At 44.8% G+C, this 24,886-nt stretch overlaps 1 protein-coding gene across 2 annotated transcripts in view; it reads left to right on the forward strand.

The window, feature by feature from the left end:
* The window catches only part of ELF1 (E74 like ETS transcription factor 1), a 48,317-nt gene extending 25,760 nt beyond the window's left edge, over positions 1 to 22,557 (forward strand). For both annotated transcript variants that reach the window (XM_026034496.1, XM_026034495.1), the window contains exons 4-9: positions 2,040 to 2,147; positions 2,728 to 2,892; positions 7,387 to 7,470; positions 10,272 to 10,464; positions 11,511 to 11,978; positions 21,578 to 22,557. In XM_026034496.1, the coding sequence (XP_025890281.1) occupies positions 2,040 to 2,147; positions 2,728 to 2,892; positions 7,387 to 7,470; positions 10,272 to 10,464; positions 11,511 to 11,978; positions 21,578 to 22,166 (1,607 nt within the window). In that variant the 3' untranslated portion in view covers positions 22,167 to 22,557. The remainder of the gene's footprint in view (positions 1 to 2,039; positions 2,148 to 2,727; positions 2,893 to 7,386; positions 7,471 to 10,271; positions 10,465 to 11,510; positions 11,979 to 21,577) is intronic.
* Positions 22,558 to 24,886: the final 2,329 nt, after the last annotated feature.

The raw sequence follows: 24,886 nt of genomic DNA on the forward strand, positions 1-24,886 counted from the left end.
GCYGCCACATCTCCCTCTTCCTTTGCAAGCCAGGGCCTCAGCCCTCGTGCGCTGTGTCTCCATACGCCCCACCATGCCGCTCGCCCCCCTAGCTCTGTGCTTYTCCCTGCCGAAGCCTGTTTGGGAATGTCGGCTGGAAGTGTGGTCCCAAACTGGACATAGGGTGGAGGGCAGCCTGCAGAGCCAGCAGTAAAACTGGGATCAGCACTCGGTCTGGTCACCGTGTCTGCTTTATTTCCCACCAGCTGGGAATGTGGTGGGAAGCTCAGGAGAGAAACGAGGCTGTTAAACCAGGATCAGCACTCGCGCTGGTCACGGTGGCTGCTTTTTTCTCTATGTCTGCTTTATTCCCCGCTAGCTGGGAAYGTGGTGGGAAGCTCAGGAGAGAGACAAGGGCGTAAAGCCAGGATCAGCATTCGGGCTGCTCACGGTGGCTGCTTTATTCTCCGTGTCTGCTTTATTCCCCACTAGCTGRGAATGTGGTGGGAAGCTCAGGAGAGAGACGAGGGTGAGCGCTTGAGGTCGGGGGCTCCTTGGAGCCGCCGTGGGCGAAGGGGGCGGCCGAGGCCGGGACGTCGGCGCCCGTCTCCATCTCACCTGCTGATGCCCTTGCTCACGCTGAACACACCGGGCGGTGGGGCCTGGATTCCGTCCCTTTTTATAGTTTTAAATCCCATGATTGTTTAGTGCTAGTAGGCAGAGTGATTTATTCTACCATGGTTTCAAAAATAGTATGAAAGTCTTATTTTTGGCGTTTGCCTGCTGCTTTTATGCAAAGAGCAAAAAAAAAAAAAAAAAAAAAATAGTTCCTGAGATCTGTGTCGTGTTTTCTGGTGCATTTTTGCCTGCTGTGTCAGTCTGTCTCTTTTTTTTTTTTTCCCCCTCCCTGACTGCCCCACCCCAAATTCCTCAAAACTGTGGACAGGGAAAGGGTGTGAAGCAGGTTTATTACAGAACTGAGACAATAACTAAGGTTCGTCTGTGTTCCAGGGAGAAGAATAATAAGGCYGACCTTTGCACCACTCTGATAAATGCATTGGAATTCTCTTAATGCAGATTCAAATTAGCGGGAAAGGATAAAGAGGGCAGCCCTCTACATTTCCATGCATTAAAAGTAATTTCTGAAAGAATGTTTTAAACAATTATAAAAGTGTGTGGTACCAGGGAGTGGAAATAATACAGGATTTGTTCTTTGTGTCACAGTTATTCTGGGAAAAAAACATCAGATAATTTGGGTTGAATAAAGGAATCTTATCTTCTTGGACAAGTGTTAGTTTGCAAATATGCTTTAGAGGTTATAAATTTTATTTTATCAGATTCTTTGGTGTGTAACTTCACATGAGCTTCCTTTGTAAATTAAAGCTCAAAAGTTTTTGATTTGTTTGGTGGTCACCTCTGGAGGTAAGGGATTGTCTGGTAGGCAAAATTCATCAAATATTTGTCAGCCTTGTACATTGACTTTCATGTTTTGGATTTGCTTCCTGACCTGTTCCTTCGGTCTACTCTCTTGTTCCTACTTCCAATCTCAAGGGATATGAATGGCCCAGAAATCAGTTACGTTTGTAATTAACGTGCTCTCTGACAGAAGTAGTGGACTGTATTATCGGTCCTCCAGGCTGAGGGACAGGCTGATGTGGGTGAGCACCCTTTAATTTAGGAATTCTTAACCTTTGGACCACCAAGAGGAAGAAAATCCCTGCTTTTTAAGGGTACTGCCTGGAATATTGGTGGGGAGGTAGTACCGATCCTCCTGCCTTGTGGCTGTTGTGTTTTATTCCATGTACTTGATCAGCCAATGGATGTGCTCGCGAGGAACATAGAAGATAAAATGATTATTTTTATTCATGTATATGTATTATCTTAGAAGTACAGTGCTTTAGACATACCAAGAGATTCCAATGTGCATTTTCTCCCTCTCTCTTGCCATCTAGTAGAAAACCACCTCTTTTTGTTAGAAATTAAACAGGAATAGCCTTCAAGTAAATTATTAATTCCAGTTTGTAGCTTGTTAAGAATTAAGTATTTTCTCTTGCTTTCAGTTGAAGCATCTTGTCATAATGGAGATGAAACAATGGAAACAATCGAGGCTGCCGAAGCGCTTCTCAATATGGACTCCCCTGGTCCTATGCTGGATGAGAAAAGAATAAGTAATTTTTTTKTTTGTTTGTTTTGCTGGAGGTAAATCCAATCCGTGTTTGCATTGTTAATTTGTGAAAGGAGAAAGGAGTCAGTGCAGCATAGCTGCATGGAAGGGCTAAAGATATTTTGCCTCTAGACTTCACCTATGTAGTTTGAGTATCAGAAATCTAGTGGTGAAGGATTGCGTTGAGTTGGTCACCAGTGGATAAAGAAAGGCTCAAAAATCATGGAGAGAAGATGTGAATGTCATGAGGTTGCTCACACTGTTCCATTTCCTCTGGCTCTTAGACAATGAACCTTTTTACGCTGGTAAAGTAAAAGAAAATATGCCTACTTCTGCAGATTGTCTTAAATGTGAGCAAAAACATGCTATGCTATCATAATTTTGTTTTTCAGAGGAGAGGAGGAGAGTATATCATTTAATTAATTTTAATATAGCATCTGCTTGCGTAAAGTATTAAGGACTAGTTTCCCCCATGAAGGCCTCAGATATCCATGTTTTATTTATTTTAAACCTGTCCTCTGAAAACAGCTTTCTAAGGTCCTGATAGCTCTGCACAAATACTCACGTTAGGACTTTCCTTTAAGCAACCATGTTTGGTGCAACTGAAGATGAAGATATCGTGCCTCCTATTACCCATGTATCGGTCACACTGGACGGGATCCCCGAGGTGGTGGAAGTTCACCAGACCCCCGATCCCTACGCCGAGTCACCGGAGACTCCGGAATATGAGCAGCCAAAGAAGAAGAAAGGTAGGACACTCTGTAAGAGCAGAGGTGTGGAATAAGAGGGCACTTGGTGGCCCTTGTGTCTCCTGGTGAGTATTTGCAGTCGCTGTGGACGCGGTGTCCAAAGGAGGCCTCAGCTGGAGGTGCAGAGAGAGCTTTTCTTTGCTGGTGCCGTGAGCCGAGCCGCCCGCTGTTGCTGCCGGTGCCTCAGAGGTAGCAGTGACCGCTTATCTCGCAGGAAACACGGGGCTCTGCTCTGCCCTATTTATAGCTGCTGCCTGGGAGCAGAACTGCCCTGCGAGCTGCGGAGCTTTTGTTCCTGTGAGCGCTGTTGTTGTGGTGCATCCTAAGTAGCATCTGCTCAGCTTCGGCTACGATATTTGCTCCATTGGGAATATGGACAGAGAGCCGGGGGGTTGTTTGCCTGTTCTTTCTGAGGATCTGAACATGGCCTGCTTAAACTCTTTTTTTTTTTTTTTTTTTTTTTTTTTTTTTTTTTTTTTAAGTTATAATAAGTGTTAGCATCATTTGCAGTAATTAACATTTACCTAGTGGGCTGAAGCCCTGTCCTCTGAGCGATGTTCCATTCTTTCCTGGTTTTACTATCCTGCTTCAGTGTGGACTCTTTCAGCAGCCCTGAGGTTGGTGTTTTCCTCACAAAATCTTGGAATGCAGCCAAGGTAGGGTGCTGCTGCAGCAAATAAAAACGGAGAAGTTGGGGCTGGGGAAAGAAAGGACGTTTCCAGAGCTGATCCTAGGGCTGAATCTGATCATTCGAGCTTTGAATGTTCCCTGGGGAAAAGTCACTTCCAGAACAGGGTTTTCTACTACCCTGTCATACCCCTCTGAAAGAAACTGCGTTCTGGCTCATAGTGAAATGATGCAACTCCCACATTTTGGAAGCAGCTTTCTGGGAAGGAGAGCCTGCGGGCCTGTGCAAACGCAGCAGCGGCTGCGTGGAGCGCGTGCGTCACGAGCGCTGCGAGGGAAGGGTGCGGATGGAGCGCCCTGGTTCCCGTCAAAACCTGAACCGAAACCGCCGTGGAGGAGGCCTTGAGCAGCAGCCGCCCTGCGCAGCGCCGCGGCAAAACCCAGCTCAGGAAGATCTTATTCTAATGTCTTGTTTTCTTCTCCTTACTGTTGGCTGCTGTGTGGGTCGAAACAAGGAGCCTGTGTGTGTCGGGCGCTCAACCTCTGCTCGTCTCGACGCTTCTTCTCCTCCGTTGATGTTCATCTGCGCCCTCCCACTCCTTCCTCCTCCCTTGCTGTGGGTTGGGCAGTCGGTTGTTCCACGGCAAACGTGGTTGTGTTAGACAGGCGTGAGCAGAGAACGTGCTCAAACAGACGTGCCACCTTCTTGTCTCATTAACAACCAGCTTTTAATGAAACTGAGGCTTCGTGAGGGCTTCGTGAGCTCCATGGTCTGAATCATGCTCAAGTGCCGTTTCAAAACGTGCAGGGATCTTGTAAGACATTTTAAAAGCATTTGTGTTCTCAGCGATTGCAAAAGGTTATTAATTCTGTAGAGCACTTCAGGATGACCCATTTGTGTCTGTGTTTGTGCAATCTGTTCCTCTTCCTCTGGCAGCTATGTGGCAAAGCAAAGAGCTTTCAGAGGGCTGGAACTGGAGCTGCTCCCCGTCCCCTGTGTTTATTGGGGTAGTTCCTATACGCTTGCTGGTATGGGGTGTCCTATGCACTTTCTCTTTGGGATGTTCTTACCAACAAAACTCCGTCTCCTGGAGGTCCGCTGCAGGACAGCACCCTGCAGCAAAAGGACTTAGACCTCTCTGCTGTGTCCCATTAAAGGCCAGTCTTCCCAATGTGCCCAATGCAGATGCCGTGGGGAGGATGACTGCGCAAGTGGGACTTGTGCAGGAGTGGGATTCCCAGGAATCCGCGCGGAAGCCCCAAGGATTTGGGGTTAGGGGCTCCCAGGGCCAGCCATGGTATCTTTGTATTCAGGAACCCGTTGGTTTCCCTCTCATGAGCTTACTCGGGTATCCATTAAGGCCATGAAGGCTTTTTGCAACCAAACAGCCAGGGGCAGCCTGCAGTTCCATGTTGGTGCCACGCTGCCTGCTTGCCAGCTTGTTCCCATTTCTCTGCATTTCCTCTCAGTTTTGGACAGTAGTTGACTTGTGGTCTTTTCATCCTCTTCATTCCTATCTCTTAAAACAGAAAAGCGTGAGCTGTCTATAATCACAGAAACCCCACATCAGCTTTGCTCAAGCACAAAGTTCATCCTTCCTCTTTGTAGAATTCTCTCCTAAAAAGGAATTTAGTAACGAGCTCTGAACTATAACAAATTCACACTCTGTTGAACCAAAGGAGGAAGCGTGCTAAAGCACGATGATCTTAAATATCTTGGGTCTAGCTGTAGCACAGTAGCATCAACACTTTCCTCTGAAGAAATTCTTCACTGCTTTTGATTTTTGGATAGGTTTGTGGTAGAGCACAGTGCAAAAAAGATCATCTTGTAGTAGCTTAGGTTGAGATAAGAGAACCTTGTGTTGCTGTAGCACTCGTATGTATCTTTAGTAGCCTAGGTTATGAGAAATGCGTAAATTGTGTATGCTCAATGCTTGTGTTTCCTCAAGTTGATCAGCAGGAGTTCAGTCATGACTTAGCTGAGCATTGAAAATGAACATTTTCATTTAAAACCTGGTCTTATTTGAGGACTTTATTACTCTTTGGAGCCCTTTATTCCTCTCTTATTCCCTTTTATTCCTCTTTTGCCTTATTCTTCTGATTTAACATGGAGCTGGTAGCGTGAGGGCACCGAGACTGCTGCAGCCTATGGCCCCTCAGTGCTTAGTGTGAGTCTCTGTGCTGTGAGGAGAGGGAGCCAGGTGAGCACCCAGCAGAGACCTGACACATATAGGGGGAGAAGGGACCTGCCAAAGCTACGGCTGGTGCAGCAGAGTCTRGCTGCACGGCGTGGTCAGCGCTGCGGGGCATCACAGGCAGTTTTGCCACCCATAATTGTCAGCAGAAGAGGAGAGAGCTCAAAACGTGCTCCAGGAGCTCTGAGCCTTTCCATATGGAYGTGTATGTCAGAAGCAATATTGGAGGATTCCCTTCCTCCCGTCTTTATGCAGGTTGAGAAGGATATTGGCCAAGATGATGGGTAACCTCTGTGTCAACCTCAGGTACGAACCCTTATGAGAATTCCTCACTCCCACTGCCTCGACTAGTGATTTTTACCTTCAGAGAGAAAGAGAGAAAATGTGGGGAGTGAATAAAGGGGGGATGAGAGAGAAACGAAGGGAAGGGGAGAAGAAGAAACGTGTGCAAAAGTAAACTTAGCAAGACTTGATATCAAAAGGTGAGTGCTCAGCCTCTCTTCCTTATCACCACCTAGAAGGGATGTGGAAGTCTACAACAAAACAGGCACCACTGGGGGGATTGAGCATTTTTATGCAGCTATATGGTGATTCCTCACTCTGCAGTGGGTATTTGTTTGAAGGTAGCCCCTACACACTAAATTAGAACTGGAACATCATTGTGCATGGGACTGTACATATGTACTCTTGGTCTTGGCTCTGTTTAACATAAATTCTTTGGAAACACAATAAAAAATAGAAGTACTTTTCTTCAGGTCTTTGGCTGTGACTTTGGGATGCTTGGACTAGAAGTGTGCTTCTCAGAGCCCTATGTTTGGTCTGTTCTACCTCTCAAAAGAGAGGCAGTATGTGAATAATCCCTATATTGTCAAGAAATTAATGGGTCTCTGCAGGAGGAATAAGGGGTCTCTGATAAGAGGGATATTTGTCCCACAAGTAAATTCTGAAGGTTTCTGATTAATTACAAAACTTGTAAAAGCTGACGTTGAGGCGGCTGAGGATTAGAAAGAAAAAGGCTCAGGATTTTAAACTGAAAATGCTTCAGCATGACGTATGTTTTTTAACACCCCTTGTGTTTAGATAGCTGTTTTCTCTTCACTTTCAAATGAATGCTTTTCATTCTTTTCCACAGTTGTAACTCTTCTTTTGTCCATTCTTCCTTACCAGATATGGACACTGTGTTTATGTCTTTAATTTTTTTTTTTTTCAGAGCCTGACATGAATTCTATTGGACTTAAATTTAAATATATAAATATTAAAAATACTGTTTTCTTTCCTGTACTTCCAGCCACTTTGATAAAGGTGAAAGAGTAAGACTAAAATGTTTTCTTCATGTAGCAGTATAGCTTGCTGCTATCAGTAGGGAATTTCTGTCTTCTAAACAACCCGAGAACCTTGTTTTATCCCAACATCCATTTTGGGGATGCCTAAGCAAGATAGGGCTCTGCTCTTTATCTAGGTTTTCCTGTTGAAATCTTTTCTCACACACTAGACAAAGTACTCTTTCCAGCTTTACTGCTGTAGGAATTGAAAAGCTTAGGCCAGAACTGTGTCTTAAATTTGTATTAATATAGCCATACCTTGATGGGGTTAAGAGGTTAAATGCTCCCTGAATTGAGGAAGCGAATCTCTTCCTTTTTTAAGGGTTTTTTTTTCTGATTTTTTTCTTCAGGGAAGAAACCAAAGCCTCCTCGTCCCGAGTCCCCTACTACAACACCTAACATATCTGTGAAAAGGAAAAACAAAGATGGAAAGGGTAAGTCCAATAGTTGTCTTTCATATTAAAAAAATAGTTTTTTAAGAGGTTATTGTTTGTAAGTAACCTTTAGAAAGAAAAACCTTCACCCCCTTCCCAGAGGCTGCCATGCTTCAAGTGGAGTTTTGTGGAGTGCTTTGCGTTGTATTAGCCTCTTTTGGGGGATGTGGTTAGTTTGACAGCCAATATTGGAAAACGTTTCCCATCTGTCTGTGTCTGAGGAGATAACCAAGCTGCAAGTTGGACAGCAGGATACCCTTAATTTTTAGGGAAAGTTGTGAGCAACTAGAAAACTTGGGCAGCTTGAGATCCTTGATAGTCCCTTCATTCCTCACGTGTTCAAAAAGAAAACTAAATATCACATAACTGGCACAATAAATAATTCCTTGTGGGCTGAGCTGCTCCCATGGGATGCTCTGCACCCAGGCTGGTGCAGAGGCTGCTTTGGGTGGCTGCCCTGGCTCCCCCACGTTGGGTGGGAGCCTCTCGTGTCACCTGCCCTGCTCTGCTGCCACGGCACAGGCCCGGCAGCACCCGCGCGGCGCCGTCTCGCACTCAGCAAAACTGGCGTCTTCTGCAGCAGCAGCAGCAAGAACAACAAAAATAGCTATTTATGAAGTTACTGTCGGAAGTTTGGAGTGCGTATTGTTAGATTTTTTTTCCCCTCTCCATTAAAACCCTGATTTTTGAATCAAAATGAAAGAAAAGATGGTGCCAGAGSAACACCTAAGTAATAGTTGAATGAAATAATATATTAAAAAAAAAGATCTAGCTAGCAAAATAGCTAGAAAGTTATCAAAATATCTAGTTCAAAGACAGAAGAATGTTTCAGTGGATGAAGGCAGAGGATTCAYGATAATGTTTCGTATTTGCCATTAATACAAAATTACAAATTCACAAGGAATTGAAAAGGACTGTGTTGCTGACACCACTGCCTGTTCCAGAAAAAGCTACCACAAAAGGGTTAGTTTAGCATTTTGAGGAACACAGAATTAACGTAAAAGGGATATTAGTGCAACCACTTGTGGAACTGAAGCAGCTGGCAGGTTGTATGAGTTGACTGTTAATTCATAGCATTAGCCATAGGGAAAACATGTATTCTAAAATAGCATTTTTTGATGTAATTATATTATGCAGTGCATAAAAAACCCTGATTTTTCTACCTAATACTTTTTCTGTGATTCACAGAGGTGACAACATTGTTGGTCTTTGAGTAAAAACATTGTTTTTGCAGACAGTCCTTTTCGTAATGATTTTTCAATAGCTAAACAGTGACAAGTTTCTAGACTTGTCTGGATGCAGTTGAGCATTTTCAGTCTAGACTGCAACAAAAGCACCCTGGATTAGATGATAAGCGGCTGGGAATGCCCACGTTCCTGACTGGACTTGTATCTTAGCCAAGCAGCCTTAACCTTTTCCTTCAGGGTGTCCTGAAGCAAAGGATCTGACATTCCTATTCCAGCTGGAAGGCACTTGGTGCAAAGCCAGTGGTTTTTTTTCCCCTGGAGATGTTCACTTTTCAAGTTCCCACCTTCTGAAGGAGCTGTTAACATTTCTTCATCGCCAAATACTTCAGCAAAATCCCATTATAAAAGTACTCMCRWGKCATCTCCAAAACTTTAGGCAAATGTTTGTTTTTCTCCATTGGAACCGACTGACTCAGAGGGAGTGCYCGATGCAGTGGACAACGATCTAACATCATAATATAATGACATAGRAGTGTTAAGAATCTGTAGGGCTACTTGCCTAGTTTAAAAAAGTGCAGACTTGAAGCCACTGAAATTTGGAAGATTGGAGAGTAAAATTGAAGGCAACTGAGACTGTCAGTGGGCACCATGTGTGTGAACCTGAGGAAGTCTGTGTGTGCCATCCATCCTGTGCTTGCTCKGTCATTGCTTGTGTGAGGAGACACRGCCGTACTAGAAGTTTGCTTCCTTTTTCAGACTAACAGTGTATTACTCAGAAGCTTGTATATGGCTTCAAGGGTCCAAAAGCACATCGGACACTGCAAGTCAGAAAAAAACAGGAGTAAGAATCTCAATAGTTACCTGCGTTTTTACTCCTTAAATGCATTTTTTGGGGAGAAGAAGTGTAATTTTTGTAGTGATTTTAAGCATTCATAATCTGATTTTTAATAGCCTCATTTTTTGGTGAGGCTAACACTGAACAGATGCATTGTATTTTCGTATGTGTTTGTATTCACTTACTTGTAAAATGAAGTTTGGATTTTTCTGCCAACTCATTTGGGCTGGAAAGAAAAAAAAAAAATGTTCTGAACATTGCTGTTGAAGGTCTGTCTACCTCAACATGTACTATTGGTTATCACATATAAAACCTGTTGTTAAAARTAAGGATTTTATTTATCCTCTTAAAGGACTGTAACAGCCAACTCAGTTCAGCAAAGTGTTTAATTTGTAGTAGTTTCAGAAGAGGACCACAAACATGTTCCTGTTCCAGGTACAGTAGTAATGACTGCTCCTGTAGCTAGGCTAGGCAGGAGGGAAGAGTACGAGTAGGTGATTAATGCTGTGTTATATTGGTGGTTTGCATGGTCTGGCTCTTAATGTTATTGATATTGGCTATGGCATTTGGACACCCAGATTGAAATATTTAACAATAATAACATCCCAAGCCCTTCAGTCAGTTGTTAGCAGTTACTTAGTTGTTAGTCTCAATCATATATTAGGAAGTATTCATAAAGATACCAGCTTCTTGACCTTTAGATTATTTGCAACATTAATAAAATATAGTCAACTAATATAATATCTGTGCCCTGAAATACTTTTTTTTTTCTTTTTTAGGAAATACAATTTATCTCTGGGAGTTTTTGCTAGCACTGCTTCAGGACAAAGCTACGTGTCCTAAATATATCAAATGGACTCAAAGAGAGAAGGGCATTTTCAAACTGGTAGATTCCAAGGCTGTGTCCAGGTTGTGGGGAAAACATAAAAACAAACCTGACATGAATTAYGAAACAATGGGTAGAGCTCTCAGGTAGGCATTTTTTAATCACACACTGTTTTTTGTTGTTTTAGTGTTTGGGTGTATTAAATGGCTCATTTAATTTTGTTTAACAACAGTGAGGAGTTAGTATTCTGTCAGCTTGGGAAACAGAGAAGTTATTTTAGGAAAACAAATAAGCTAATTAAGAGTAACCTGCAGCTAAAAATCAGTCATCCCCTGTATCAACTTGGACATTTTCTTTGCTGTTGCAAAAACTGCTTCTTCAGTCACCAACAGACAAGCGTGGCAGGTGTTTCTGTAAAGATGGAATGTCTCTATTTCACACAATCCTAAATTTAGGTATATTAGAGCTAGTGAAATGATCTCTTCCTGTGGCAAATGATCCAGTTGCTGTTGGGAGACTTGATTTTGGAATTTGGATCTGCGTGTGCTTGTGAGTACAGRCAGTTTAAAAGCATCTTAGTGTTATCTCTGCCTATCAAATTGGGATGTTTATTATACAGAAAAGGTAGTGCAAAAGAAGCAGACATCCATGAGCATGACTGACAAGCTTCARTCTTTCCCTACTGCCTGATACTCTGGATGAACAGCTGCATTTTTCTCTTATTTTCCTTCCTCCCTCACCTTGGTGTCAACAACACCGTTTTAAATTGTCCTATTAGTTGGTAGAAGTGCTGACCTGTTCCTTTTACTTTCCTGTAGTAAAATGGTCTGTGTTTGCTCATTGGTGAATAAGCATGAATTCAGGTAACTACCAAACCGTGTGACTTGGGGACAATTTGAAGTTAAAAAGTATTAGTTGGCAGGAATGCCAAGTCACTGAGTTGTTCTCCTTGTAGTGATACTTGAAGTTAAAATGAGAGGGCTGCAGGAAATGCCAGTAGAAGAAAAATGGAGAGAGCAAAATGTACTGTTTAAGTTGAGCACTCCTTTGTAACCAAGAAAATAGGCATAATATTTAAAATGAAACCCTGAGCCTGCACACCTACCTCTGCTGCTCGTCTGGTCTGTTTTTGGTGGTTGTTGTTTTGGCAAGAACACTGCATAACTTGTTGATTTATGTGTGCTTTAACCAGATACTATTACCAAAGAGGAATACTGGCTAAAGTAGAAGGTCAGCGCCTTGTGTATCAATTTAAAGAAATGCCAAAAGATCTCGTCTATATAGATGATGAGGATGCAAGTCCTAGCACTGAATCGTCGGATTCGACTTTGCTCTCAACTCCCGCGGCCAACAGAAACCAGTCGAGCAGATCGAGGGCGTCTGCAAACGTGGGAACCAAGGCGGGAGCCACCCCCGTTTCGAAGGCCGGCAGCGCCAAGGCTGCCAGGCCCAAGGAGCCCGCGGAGGCGGCGCGGGCGCAGGCGCCCGGCGTGGCGCCCGACGGCGCCAGGACAGTGCAGCCGCCGCAGGCCGTGTTCCCCACGCAGCTCTTTCGGACAGTTCACGTCATGCAGCCCTTGCAGGCCCTCACGGAGGGACACGCAGCTGTGACCAGGAGCGTTCCCGAGGAGACGTTAAACCCCTCGGTGCAGAACATGAGGTAAGAAAGGGTAAGGAAAACTGGTGTGTGAACAGCAGTAAATCCACTCGATCATGGCCAGATACACTAGTTTTTTGGTTACACTTCAAAAATGCTCATCTCCTAATTCAGTTCTGGTGAAATGACTCATAGTGAGTGACCTGGAAACTGTCTTCTTCTTCTTCGTCGTCTTCTTCGTCGTCTTCTTCGTCGTCTTCTTCGTCGTCTTCTTCGTCGTCTTCGTCTTCTTCTTCGTCTTCTTCTTCGTCTTCTTCTTCGTCTTCTTCTTCGTCTTCTTCTTCGTCTTCTTCGTCTTCTTCTTCGTCTTCTTCTTCGTCTTCTTCTTACATTGCAATACCTACACTCAGATCTTTGGTGGAGGGAAGCACATCTTTCCTGCAGCACTAGGGCAGAGAAAAGCCTTTTCTTTTAAAGTTAGTACTCCCAATTCTATCATTCAGCACTGGCAGTATTTTCATGACTGCTTCTTCATTAAACGATCTCTTCACTGTTGAGTTACATGTGGTGTACCTGCTTGATCTCTTCAAAAAAGTTCTTTGGCCTTGTTTCTTATTTTTYCTTCTTACAAATTCTTGTCATCTCTGTCATCTTATGAAAGCTCCATGTAGCGTTTTGCTCTCATTATGAGAGCATGTTCTTCTGATTTTTAGAAAACATTTATCAGAGTAACCTTGTAGGAGTTTTGTATCCGTAAACTGTTATGGGAGTCAATCACACTTCCAAGCTTAATTTTTAAGTCAGCTAATTAGCACTGTGCAGCATCTAAGCATCAATAGTCCCTTGCACCTTCAAGTTGTGAGCATAATCCTAACTAAAGAGATTTTAGAAGGAAACCCCTAAATCTGGGTTTACTCTGGTCAGCTCTAGGCACTTAGCTGAGCTGTTCCTGACAGAGCAGCTTTGTCTTCCCAAGTGCAAAGGATCTGAATTCTTGTAATTCAGCAACTTTATGGGGAGGTTTGAGTTGTGCCTGATGATTCTGGACCTCAAAGCTGTTTCGCGAAAGCCTCAAAAACACTGAATTATCAGCAGCACTCTTGAGATTTGCTCTTTTAAGTTCAATGTTCTAACATTTCTTATTTTGTGATACAAGAGGGCAGTAGTGCTGCTTCCTGCTCCCTGCCTTGCTCGTGCCTTGGAAAATGGTATCGAGTCAGCGATGAGATGAGGCCGTGAGTGGCACTCCGGGGTTAGCCTGGGAATTCTGTCAGCGAGAAATGGGATATTAATCACATTGAGTCAGTCCTTGGCCTCCAAAAATCCCTTTTGCTTTCTCCTCTCTGCTGCTAGAGGACTAGTATAAAATTCAATCATTAATAGAACTCCACTTATCTTAAAAGGAAGAGGATTAAGGAAAATTCAAAACAGCAAAGACAGTCGTATTTTTAAGTAATGGTAACTAAAAAGCTTAGATCAGTTTTCACGAGCAGATTTCATAGGACAAATTGGAAAGTCTTATACCATAAAACAGTTCAAGAAACTGAAGTTTTACTTGTGCATGTAGAGGGGTGAGAAACCAAGACTTCACCTTCACACAAAATCCACCTTCCCCGCCAGAAAACCCGGCTTGTTCCTTGGTATGAATGATAATAGTTTTAAAATTATCCCTGGACTTTCTAGTTTGAATCCTTATGTCTTTTTAATTTCGTTAAGAAAATACAACATGTTCTTACTCGCTTTGCATTGTGAAAGATTCATTTAGGAAAGAGAAATTCACTGACTAAAAAAGTGAATTTATTTATTGGGGAAATAAATAAATTAAGCCGAGAAAGAAAAATATTTTCTCATACACAGATAAGCACCAGAAAAACAAACAGGAAAAAATTAACACCTGTAACCAGAAAATTACTATTCTAATTTGTCCTTTAATTCTAAATGATTATTTATTTTTGAAACGAAATTGTGTTTTCCTGATTATTCTAATCAACTGGAGTTGTATATGTATAGGATGGAAAGTTTTTATTTTTTCAGAAGTCAGTTAAATATTTTTCCATAAGTATGAAAAAAATAGTAGAATACAGAAATGGAAAATAGAGAATTAAATGATAAAAAGCTCTGCATGGTGTGTCCTTAAATAAGATTTAAAACCTACGAAGGAAGCCACCTAATACGGTGCAATCTTATGATTTCAAGGTTGGTGAAAGATTTAATTATCTGTAAGTTGTAAAAAAGTGTCTAGGGTCATAAAGAGAAAGGAAATCAGTAAAGACATAATTGAAGCTATGCAATAACATTTAAGGCAGGAGAATAATGTTGTTACATACCAGTCGGTGGAGAGTTGGGCACTTTACAGAGTTGAATGGCCCCGGGCTAGATCTCGGCTAGATTATATATCAGAAACAGTATCAACAGTATAAAAGCTATTACAATGATAACAGCAAGTAGAATATCTGTAATGCCTATTAAGGCAGGCTGGCCAGCAGTCCATCCTCACRTTTGGGAGACTGCACAAGGATATTATGGCATCCTCTTGCACTGCAATATTTCACAGTCAGACTGTGAGCGTAAACTAAGGGGGAAAAAAAGGAGTAGAGATGACACTTGTGTGCAGTTTCAATGAAAGAAGAGCACTAAAAACTTAGAATTCTGTATCGCATTGTATCGTATTGTAAACTGCTTACATTAAGACATTAAATGTTTTTCTGTGAAGTCTTCAATTTTTCCTAGCTGTGATGACAAAGAACCTCAGCTAGATGAACAGAACCAGAGCAGATGCAGCCCAAGCTGTCGCTGAGCCCTCTGCAGTCATTCCCCATTGATGCATCGTGCAGTGCATTTGTGCTGGGCATATTTCTGTTCAGATACAAAATCTAAGTTTCAAATACTTTGGTCAGGCAGCAAGACCTGTTTAACACTTTCTAAAACATGCGTTTTAGGCCTGGTTTATAAAGCAGCTAAAGCAAAGGAATTGTGATTTGGTTTTGCTTGTCCAAGCAGCAATGTAGCAGTTGTATGAGACTGCCTTAATGTTGTACCTCGCCTCCGTGGAGCCTCCCATAAAGGATGAAGTGAAACAGAGCAGGGTTTAAAGCACAGAGCAGGGTTGGTTGCCATTCTTGGTGAACGGCAGGCCRACCTTCTGGTGTGTGCACACCATAGGGATGTGCTTGAAGAAACTGCACGGTGGTTTTTCTAAGGAAGCAGAAGGAAGAACAGGAGCACTGGAATATGCCAGTAGCTCTGGAGAGGCACTGCATGAGGTCATTTGGGAAAAAAGGCAGGTTTGGGAAGCATTCCTCAGGAGAATCTGCTTTCTGGCTGTTTCTGACGTACTGGTTAGTGGTCGGGCTGTGCCTGGACACATGGGTGCCTCGGTGCCAGATAATTTCTTACACAAAGTAATTTTACATAAGGTAACTTCTTTTTTTTTTTAAAAAAAAAAAAAGCTATATTCATATAAATGTTCACCTCTGTTCTTGATGAAGATATTTTTCTCTGCAGTGGTTTCCTTCCATAGTGTTGCAAGAGGAAAAAAATCATGTGATTGATTACAGATTATAGAAAAACTATTGAGGGTTTTTGAGATTAAAACAATTAGATTCATAACATTTGCAATATCCTTCAGAGAGAAGTCTAAACAGGCATGTTCTATGCTAAGATACTTGTTAAAAGAATTGTATTTGAAGAATGCTGTGAAAGGTGTTATGTATCGATATTGATACCCCTTTCTCTGCAAGGYGGTGTGTTGGTGTATTCCTCTMCCTAGAACGTCGCTGGGAGACTGTRACATCCAGGGCCTCTTCTGGGTGCTTTGGCACCTTCTTCTAGGGCCTCTTGGGCTTCCTTTTTTGTTGTTGTTTTTCTTTTTTTAAATAAATTGTGAATGAGAATGACAATAAGGAGCTGCATCTTTGCAGGTTACTGAGGGTGGTTTAATTTATAACTCAATAAATCTCATGAAGACTCTAGTGTGATTTTAGTGTGAGGTCAGCAGACAGCAGCTCCTCCCGCCTGCTTCGCAGCGGCCCTGCCGGAGACGTGGGGCTCGTGAGCTCCGAGCTGGTGCCTTCCTGCTCTCCAGGCTTTTGTGTGATCGTAGCTGCCGGCTGGAGCGCTGCCTCGAGGACAAGGCCGGCTCCAGCCGTCCACGGGCTGTTACGTGCAAAGCACCGCTGTGGTTTTGGCTCTGAGCCCGTCACAGGACCAGCATCCTGGTTGTGTCCTGTAGCTAGGGAAGGACGCGGGCAGATGGCAGAGGACCTGGGGTATCCAGTGCTCACTTTGAGCTGGGAAACCACCGCGTGATGACTCGCACGCAGCTTCCACCTKACCCTCTGAGGTAGAAAACATTGCAGTAATTCATCCTAGGGCTGCAGCAGCAAGATCCTCATTTCAGAGAAGGAATGGRCTGCACATGAATCATGGGGCTTTTTTGGTGTTTTGTTTTGCTTTCTGTCAGCAACATATGGGTGGGGTGGATTGTCCTGGTAATTCCAGGAATGTCCGGGGAATTACCTGAGTAATTAATGACCTGAGTGTGGTGCCTGCCCCACACACACACACGTGTGCTTTCTGCTGTCATTCCATGGCCAGCGGGTGGACAGGGCTGTGCCCAGGCTGTGGTATAGCCTGAGTGTGGGTCATACATCTCCAGCTAGTCTGACACTGAAAAATACACAGATTTGTCAGGTGTGCATTTACCAGCAAGCACACATGCGCAAAAAAAAGTGATTAACTTGTGTAAGCTGTGCAGTGAATGTCATTGTTGTGGTCTCTATTAAAATTAACGCARTTAATCAGTATTTTGCATCCCAACTCTATACCCTTTTCCTATGTGTGCATAGCCACGCGAAGACAGGGATTAGCCTGGCCCYGTTCTACCCAGGTTTTTGCATTAACCATTTGCTGCTGATGTTCAGTGCTTCCCCTTGCCCCACAATAAGAAAAGGAGGTTCAGATCTTCGTGCCATCAGTTCGTGTGGCAGCCGGGGCTCCTCTGCCCTTCTTACAGGTGTGTGGACAAGCCTTAGCGCGGCCGGCAGCCTCGGTAGGGCTCTCTGGGCCTGAGGGCAGAGCGGGAGCAACGTGAGCTGAACGCAAGGCCAGCAGGGCCTCCCGTGACCGGCGACTGCTGCCCTGAGCAGGCCCCGGCACAGAGGCCCTGCTTGGAGGTCACTGTGCTTGCAGCTCCCTGCGTTTGCAGGTCGCTGTGTTGGCAGCTCACGGGGAGACTTGTGAGTGCAGCCGGTTGGTGGCTCTAGGCTCCCAGGGAAGGCAGCGCTAGAAGGTCCCTCAGTGCTCTGGCCAGGTTCTCGCTGGGGGATCTCACTTGGTGCTGCAGGGGCCTTCCCTGCAGGGGAGGGGTTGCAGGGAAGAGTTGAGCTCTGAGCTCCTTGAAGCGATGGCTGTGCTGCTTCCCAGGCCTGAGGAACGTGAGGAAAACGCCCTTCCTGAGGAGGAGTTCCTCAGAAATGGGCTGCTGTGACCTTGGCGTCCATGGGAAGCGCTCGTGCTTACGAAGGGCTGCGTTTCTCAGGACRCTGTTACGGTACAGTCAGCTCCTGTCAAGTAAAAAGCTTTCAATTTGATTTTCCTGCAACTGAGAAGAGTCGTTCCTGGTTTTCTGAATGAGCTTCTGCAGGAGGTAGGAATAAAGCAGGAGGGACTTAAAATCATGTAGACCAATTTATTTTGCTTCCATTCAGTAAGAAACTGTCTGCAAGGGCTGTCTTTAGATACAGATTCGTATGTCTGTATTTGTCTCTGCGGAAAGAGGTGAGGTTTCTGCAGCTTTCTCTAAGTAGCACAGGTTAAGAGGGTTTTCAGGTGACTGTGTCATAATGTAAAACTGTGGAAAGAGGGCCMTGTAGACCCCCAGGGTCAGTAAAAATGACATCAGACTTGAGAGTTCAGTCCTCTATCTGCATCTTATTGGCAGTGTGGGTACAAGTTGAAACCCAGGCAGTTCCATCTCCATGTGAGGAGGAACTTCTTTCCTGTGAGGGTGACAGAGCCCTGGCACAGGCTGCCCAGGGAGGCTGTGGAGTCTCCTTCTCTGGAGATCTCCCAAACCCGCCTGGATGCCGCCCTGTGCCCCGTGCTCTGGGTGTCCCTGCTGGAGCAGGAAGGTTGGACTGGATGATCTCTAGAGGTCTCTTCCAACCTCAGCCAGTCTGTGGTCCTGTGATCTTCATGACATAAATAATTATCTTGTCTGTGTGGAGAACTTGACTTCTTGACTAGCTCTTTCCTCCTTTAGGAAGAGGCTACGTGAAGGTTTTGCGTTAAATCTTCAAGTCCCCGTCTACATCTTGCAGGCCTCTGTAGCCCGACCCGTTAGCAGCTCCCACACGCAAATCCTGCACCGTAAAGTGCCTCTGGTTGCGATGTGTTGGGATGAGCACTGACACCCTGATTGGCAGCCCTCTGAGGATCAGATAAGTGAGGGCAATTGTGGCTTGCAGAGCTCAAAGAGCTGCCCTGAGATGTGTTGAGCTGGTGCCTCCTCAAGGCACTTGAGAGTCGCCTCTTCACGGGGGCATTGGAAGCGGTTCTGGGGAGCACCCCCCTCCCTTCACCCCCCTGGCTCCTCTGGGTGGATTGAATGAGATGTTTGTAACCAGTTACTTGAACAACTCGGGAAAGTCCCTGGAAATCTGCCCGGTTGTGACTAGGCCAACGTTTCCCCTCTAGTTGAGATGGAATAGGTGTGTTGGTGAAGGAAATTTCCTTCTGTTGCCTCTCCCTATGTAATTCTTAATACTGTCGTGTTTCATTTGCTTGTTGTGCTGTGAAATATTTTATTTGCCTTGGCTTGTAGCTTTACTTTGTAGCTTTTCTCATCTTTTCTCAACTTCAGGGGTTTCACAAATAAATTGACACAAATGAACTTGCKTTCTCTACCTGCCAGCTAGTATTTGCTTTATCCCTGTTCACTTCATGATGAGCTAATGTGATGTTGCACAGTTTTAGACTAGCAATGGGACCAAATGAACTAAGAAATAAATTTTTATCATTTTCTGACAGGCTAAAATGACTTTACAGTTTTTGTCATTGTTTTCCCAGTAGCAAACAGCCTGTTCAGTGGCAGCATTTTGTCAGTGTTGCTTAATATTATTCTTCCTTTTGGAACTTCAAGAGGCCCTTCTAAAGCAACACCCAACAAGTGTGTTTGAGTAGGCAAGGGTGCTAGTGAATTGACAGTGCAATTCAGAAGTGTAGCAAAACAGGCATTTAAAAGCATCTAAAATAACCTAGGCCAGCAATTACAAATGATCTGGAGTGGCAGGCATCTTATTTTTGGTAAASCATTCAAATAAAAAGATTAGCCATGGAATACCCATATATATAYACATATATTTCAATTATATTCAAGGCAAATAGTCTGAGGGACTAAATTTCAGTTCACGAACAGACACTGTTGTCTTGATGTTGCCAGTTGAGCCAACAATTTCTGTTTGGAGCTTCCTGACTGGAAGCGACAGCTCCTTTATGGTCTGGATGCGGCTTAACCCCGTGCTTGTGCAGCRCTCCCCGCCATATGGCTCCCCCCGAGCCAGGAAGCGAGCAAATACCATATGTGTTTCCACCGAGGGAGAAAACAAAGCATCTGGAATAAAATATTACTCACCGTATGACGTGCAGGTACAGGTTTTGCCTTAGTGAGAAGTAAAATGGTTCAAGATCGACACCCGGGTGGTTATTGCTGCGTGCTGGGGCGAGCGCCTTGGCTCCAAGTGCTCTTGGAGCTGCTCTTAGCTGGGCTTTGCTCTCTGCACTCATTACATCCAGGTCCTGTTTTGAGGTTGTTTGCAGCCACAACTGCTGCTAGGGCTGCTTATTTTTCATTGTTTTACTTTTAAACAAAGCAGCTGAAGAGCAAGAGAGTAGCTCATAGCAGTAACTCGCACGGTGTGCCGGCATGAGCTGGCAGCTTCAGCCACTGCTTTTTTCTGTTCAGAAGCTGTTAAATCCTTCAGCCACAAATCGGTGCTTTGTGGATTAAGGAGCTGCCCCCTCTCTTGCTCGGATGCTTTGAAGGCTTCCCTGAGGTCATGTGTCAAGAGCTTTTCAATTAAGGGTCCTTAGCTGGTCCCCAGGGACTTTCATGGGTTGTTTGGACTGTATCTTGTGACATGTTGATTTTACAGCCATTTTCTTCAACTGTAGGTAGTTCACATTGTTTTGAAAAGCCAGTGGCATCTTTCTGCAGTAACACGTGGGTGTTTGTGCCCGTCTGTCTTTTTTCTATCAGACTCCAAGGGGAATTATTTAAAAATAAGCATATAGGCCTGGTGCTGCTGTCACTGCAAGCCCCATTGCTCGTGTGTCCTGTGCAGCACCTGCTTCAGCCTGGGCACGAAATCCAGAGGTTGGAGAGAAAGAAGTGGTCACTGTATTCCCAGTCAGCCTGTTTCCATGAGCATTTTCCTTTGTTTCTTCCCACTATCATACTGACGCATCACCCTTTGCATCCTGAATGTTTGGATTTGTTTGGATGGGCAAGTATTTGGATTTCTTTTGCTATAAAGACATCCCTGGATACTTCTGATTTCTTTCTTATGSRGAGGAAGYTACAGAGAAGRATGGAGRGGAGAGGGAAAAAAAATTGTCAGGGGCAGCGTGGCCAGGTGGGCCGGAGCAAGCAGCCAGGGAGCAGATTTTAAACAGATTTAGCAAACTTCTAACAATGCTGATTCAGAGAAGAGGGAAAAAAAGTGGTGGTGAGCCAGGACTGCAAAAAGTAAACATGGAGTAAACTATTCTCAGAAAGTGTAGGTTCAAAATAAATAAGGCATGGCAAAATTACTGTGATTTATAAGGTGCTAAAAATAAAGGTGCAAAGGAAATGAGAATTAGTAATACAAATAGTGTGGGAACAGGGCAGAAGTAGTTTCCTTTCCTGCTCTCCTTACTCGCCTGGAAATCATTCACTTCACTGGGAGTGCGGGATCTTTGTGTGTGTGTGTGTGTGTGTGTATGTATTTCTATAGTTTATTTACTTTTCAAATAGGTATGGTGCAGGAGTGGAGTGCTTGTGCTTCAGCCACACTTATAAATCACTCTTTTTGACTCTAGGATTTCTATATTTCAGTCATGTGGCTCTTCACCTTCTCACTTTGTCCTCTCAGCTGTGCCTATTTGGAAAGTATGCTGGTATCCGAGTCTGTCAGTCCAAAATGGATGGAATCATTCCTATTATTTGTGTGTGTGTTTGTCTGAGGGCAGATTCAGGCCCGAAGCTTTTCCCAGAGGAGTGTGCAAGCCTGGCGGACAGAACCTGGGAAGGCCGTGACGGCGCAGGCGCTTGGGTGGATAGTCACACACATGGATAGTGGGAGGATTGAGGCTGGATTTAGGATTTAATTTGGCTGAATTCGATGGTGTTCGTGTAGGATTTGTTGAAGCCCAATACGGATTGGAGTCCCAGGTCTCCTATGCAGTGCACGCCGGRGCTTTGGGAAAGGCGTTGCTGATTTAGGGAGGTTTTGTTCTATTAGGCAGAGGGCTTCCCTCTTTGGAGTCCTTAGGAATCATAATTGAATGTCTGTGACGCCAAAGGATTTGTTGATGTTGTTAGKATCAGTATTAAGAGTGCCACTACTTGTAAGCGCTCAAGTGGAGGTGCTCTGACACGCGCTCTCTCCCGGCCCGCGCAGGACCCTGCAGCCTCCGACGCAGGTGCCGGTGGTGGTTTCAGCCGGGAACCCRCAGCTGCACACGGTGACACTCCAGACGGTGCCCCTGACCACGGTGATCGCCAGCACGGAGCCGGCCGCCCCGGCGGCCCCCGCCAAGTTCATCCTGCAGGCCATCCCCACGTCGCAGCCCATGGCGGTGCTCAAGGAGAACGTGCTGCTGCCGCCGCGGCCGCCGTCGCCGCCGGCGCCCCTCGTGCTGAGCCCGGCGCAGGTGCAGCACGTGCTGGGCAGCGGCGTGCAGACAGTTTGCAACGGGGCGGCCGAGGCGGCCGCGGCGCCGTCCTACGGTGCCGCCGCCCCCGTGGTGACGTTCTCGCCCGGCGGCTCCCAGGGGACGGCTCCGCCGCCCGGCGCCGTCATCACCTCCGTCATCAAGGAGGCCAAGCTGGGAGCCGTGAAGCAGGAGGAGCAGGAGGAGCAGGAGGAGGAGGGCGGCGGGGCCGAGCAGCAGCCCTTCGTCGTGGTCATGTCTGCTCCAAATGGTTTCCCGCCCAGCGTGCAAGTGAAGCAGGAGAGCGAGCCCTCGGAACCCAGTCCCTATAAATAAATCCAAAAGGAAAAAGACCCTGTGGATGATGGTTTTCGTAAATGTGACGGGACCTTCTCAGTTGTGTACATACGATTTGATTCCAAAGTTACGAAGCTACTTAATTTCTGCAGTTAATTGGTAGGATTCATGCTTTAGAACGGGTTTTGATTTTCTGTTAATTGCTAAATGTTATCATATAAATAAAAATACATATTACTCATGTTTCAAAATACAGGCATGAAGGAACGTGCTTTTTTTAGGCTATGAAGATTTTCTCTTGAGKTTTTTTGGCCAAAGTTCCAAATTTCTTACATATTTGTATGTTTTCAGTCTGTTGCTAATTTACATTACAATAACATTATTGTAACCTCTCTGTTTAACCCACACATGTATCACTTACCTTTTGAAGCAACAGTTACTTTTACTTTGGATGGAACATTTTCATTCCATGTGTATGATTTTTTTTTTTTTTTTTTTAATGATCAAGCGTATGTATCTCATACCAGTCAGTTACATCAGATTTAGCCTTTAATAATGGACAGTGATAACCAGGTATCCTCGTGTTGCATCTTTTTTTTTGCAACACACGCTCTCGTGTGTGCAAAGTGAAATATACACTCCTATTGAGAGTATACAAAACATTTATTCCAGTAATGGACAATGCCAGGACTATATTTTATATGAAAACATCAGATATATTTAATTACAGAAACTAGTGGCATCACTACAGGTGCAAATGTTTCATGCCATTTTTTGACTATGACTTTTAACAATTTCACTTTCTACTTCAGATTATTTTGTAAGGGGGGAGGGAAATGAAATATATACAATTTGTGCAGGAATTCTGAGATTAGTACTGCTAAGAGTTCTTTTTTTTTGATTGTAAATAATGTACATTCAATGTCACAAGGAAGTTTTTCAGCTAATTTGTTTCCATACAAATTTTTGATAGATGCAAATAAGATCATTATGTTTAGAGGTCTAATGTTATATGTATTCATATTACAGAGTGAATTTGTATTTAAAAAGGCAAATTTTTAAATGATGGAGCCCTTTGAACCCTTGGGTTCTTGTCTTTTGTATTTTTAATTGGTTTATTATGAAAATAAATCAAATGGAAAAACACTTTTCTGTATTTACTCTGAAACGTTTCTGTATTACTGCAGTGTTTTGATGATCACTATAAATCTGCAAAATGCAGTGAGAAACAGGACAACGTGGTTCATCGGCGTGGGCCGGAGACTGAGTAGGAGCCAGTGAGCAAACTTCCCAGTAAGTTATAAGCAACCACAAACTATCAGCATTTATCACAAAAGCCCTTTCGGCTTGTATAAGGGCACTGAACGTCCAAGCCGCTAAATCCTAACATCCCACAAAATGTTTCAGGAGAACATGGATTATAAACGAAACACCACTGCTCATAGTGGAGTTTAGCTATGAGTTTTATTGTTTTCTTCCTAAGGTTAAAATTAGATATAGACATAAAAGCACCAAGAGGAAAAAAAAAAAAAGAAAAAGAAAAGAAAAAGTTATTCGGATGCTTGGCTTTTTGTTTTTTCCCTAACCTACTACTGATGTTAGACCAACCTCATCCTCTTTGTAGAGATGCAGGCTGAGCGTGGGTGCCAGGYGGTCCGGGGTGGCCTGTGGGGCAGCTCCCCTGTGAAGGAGGAGCTGCAGCCTCTGCCGAAGGGCTCCAGGGCTGCAGCCACATGGTCCTGGCACGTCTGGTTCAACAAGGACAAGTGCAGGGTCCTGCACCTGGGGAGGAATAACCCCAGGCACCAGYACAGATGAGGGGTCGACCTGCTGGAGACCAGCTCCACGGAGAGGGACCTGGGAGTCCTGGTTGACACCAGGTTAACCACAAGGCAGCAGTGCCCTCGTGGCCAAGAAGGCCAATGGGATCCTGGCTGCATCAGGAGGATGTTGCCAGCAGGTCAAGGGAGGAGATCCTGCCCCTCTGCTCAGCTCTGGTGAGGCTGTACCTGGAGTATTGGGTGCAGTTCTGGGCTCCCCAGTGTAAGAGGGATGTGGAGCTTCTCGAGAGGGTCCAGTGAAGAGCAACTAAGATGATTAAGGGAATGGAGCATCTCTCGTATGAGGAGAGACTGAGTGAGTTGGGCCTGTTTAGCTTGCAGAAGGYTGAGAGGGGATCTGATCAATATGTCTAAGTTCATGAAGGGGGAATGTAGGGAGGAAGGGGCCAAGCTCTTCYCAGTGGTGGCCAGTGACAGGACAAGGGGCAATGGGTACAAGCTGCAACACGGGCAGTTCCATCTCCATGTGAGGAAGAACTTCTTYCCTGTSAGGGTGRCAGAGCCCTGGAACAGGCTGCCCAGGGAGGCTGTGGAGTCTCCTTCTCTGGAGATCTCCCAAACCCGCCTGGATGCCGCCCTGTGCCCCGTGCTCTGGGTGTCCCTGCTGGAGCAGGGGGTTGGACTGGATGATCTCTAGAGGTCCCTTCCAACCTCAACCAGTCTGTGATTCTGTCTTGTCGCTCTTAAGGAACAAGGAGCACAGAAACACAACTCTGTCAGTATTAACAGAGACAGGGACTWGCGCTCTAAGCATACGCATTGTGGCTCCTTTTTTGAGGGCTCTGTGTTTCAGACTGAGAGGATAAAACGGGCTTTAGGGAATTGGGGAAGGAGGATGCTGGCAGATGGAACTGGCAGATGTCCTAGCCGAGCCGCTCGCCATCATCTTTGGAAGGTCCTGGAGAACGGGGGAGGTGC

The sequence above is a fragment of the Nothoprocta perdicaria genome, unplaced genomic scaffold (genome assembly GCF_003342845.1).
Source record: "Nothoprocta perdicaria isolate Ctin4 unplaced genomic scaffold, notPer1 scaffold_145, whole genome shotgun sequence".
Taxonomy (NCBI): domain Eukaryota; kingdom Metazoa; phylum Chordata; class Aves; order Tinamiformes; family Tinamidae; genus Nothoprocta; species Nothoprocta perdicaria.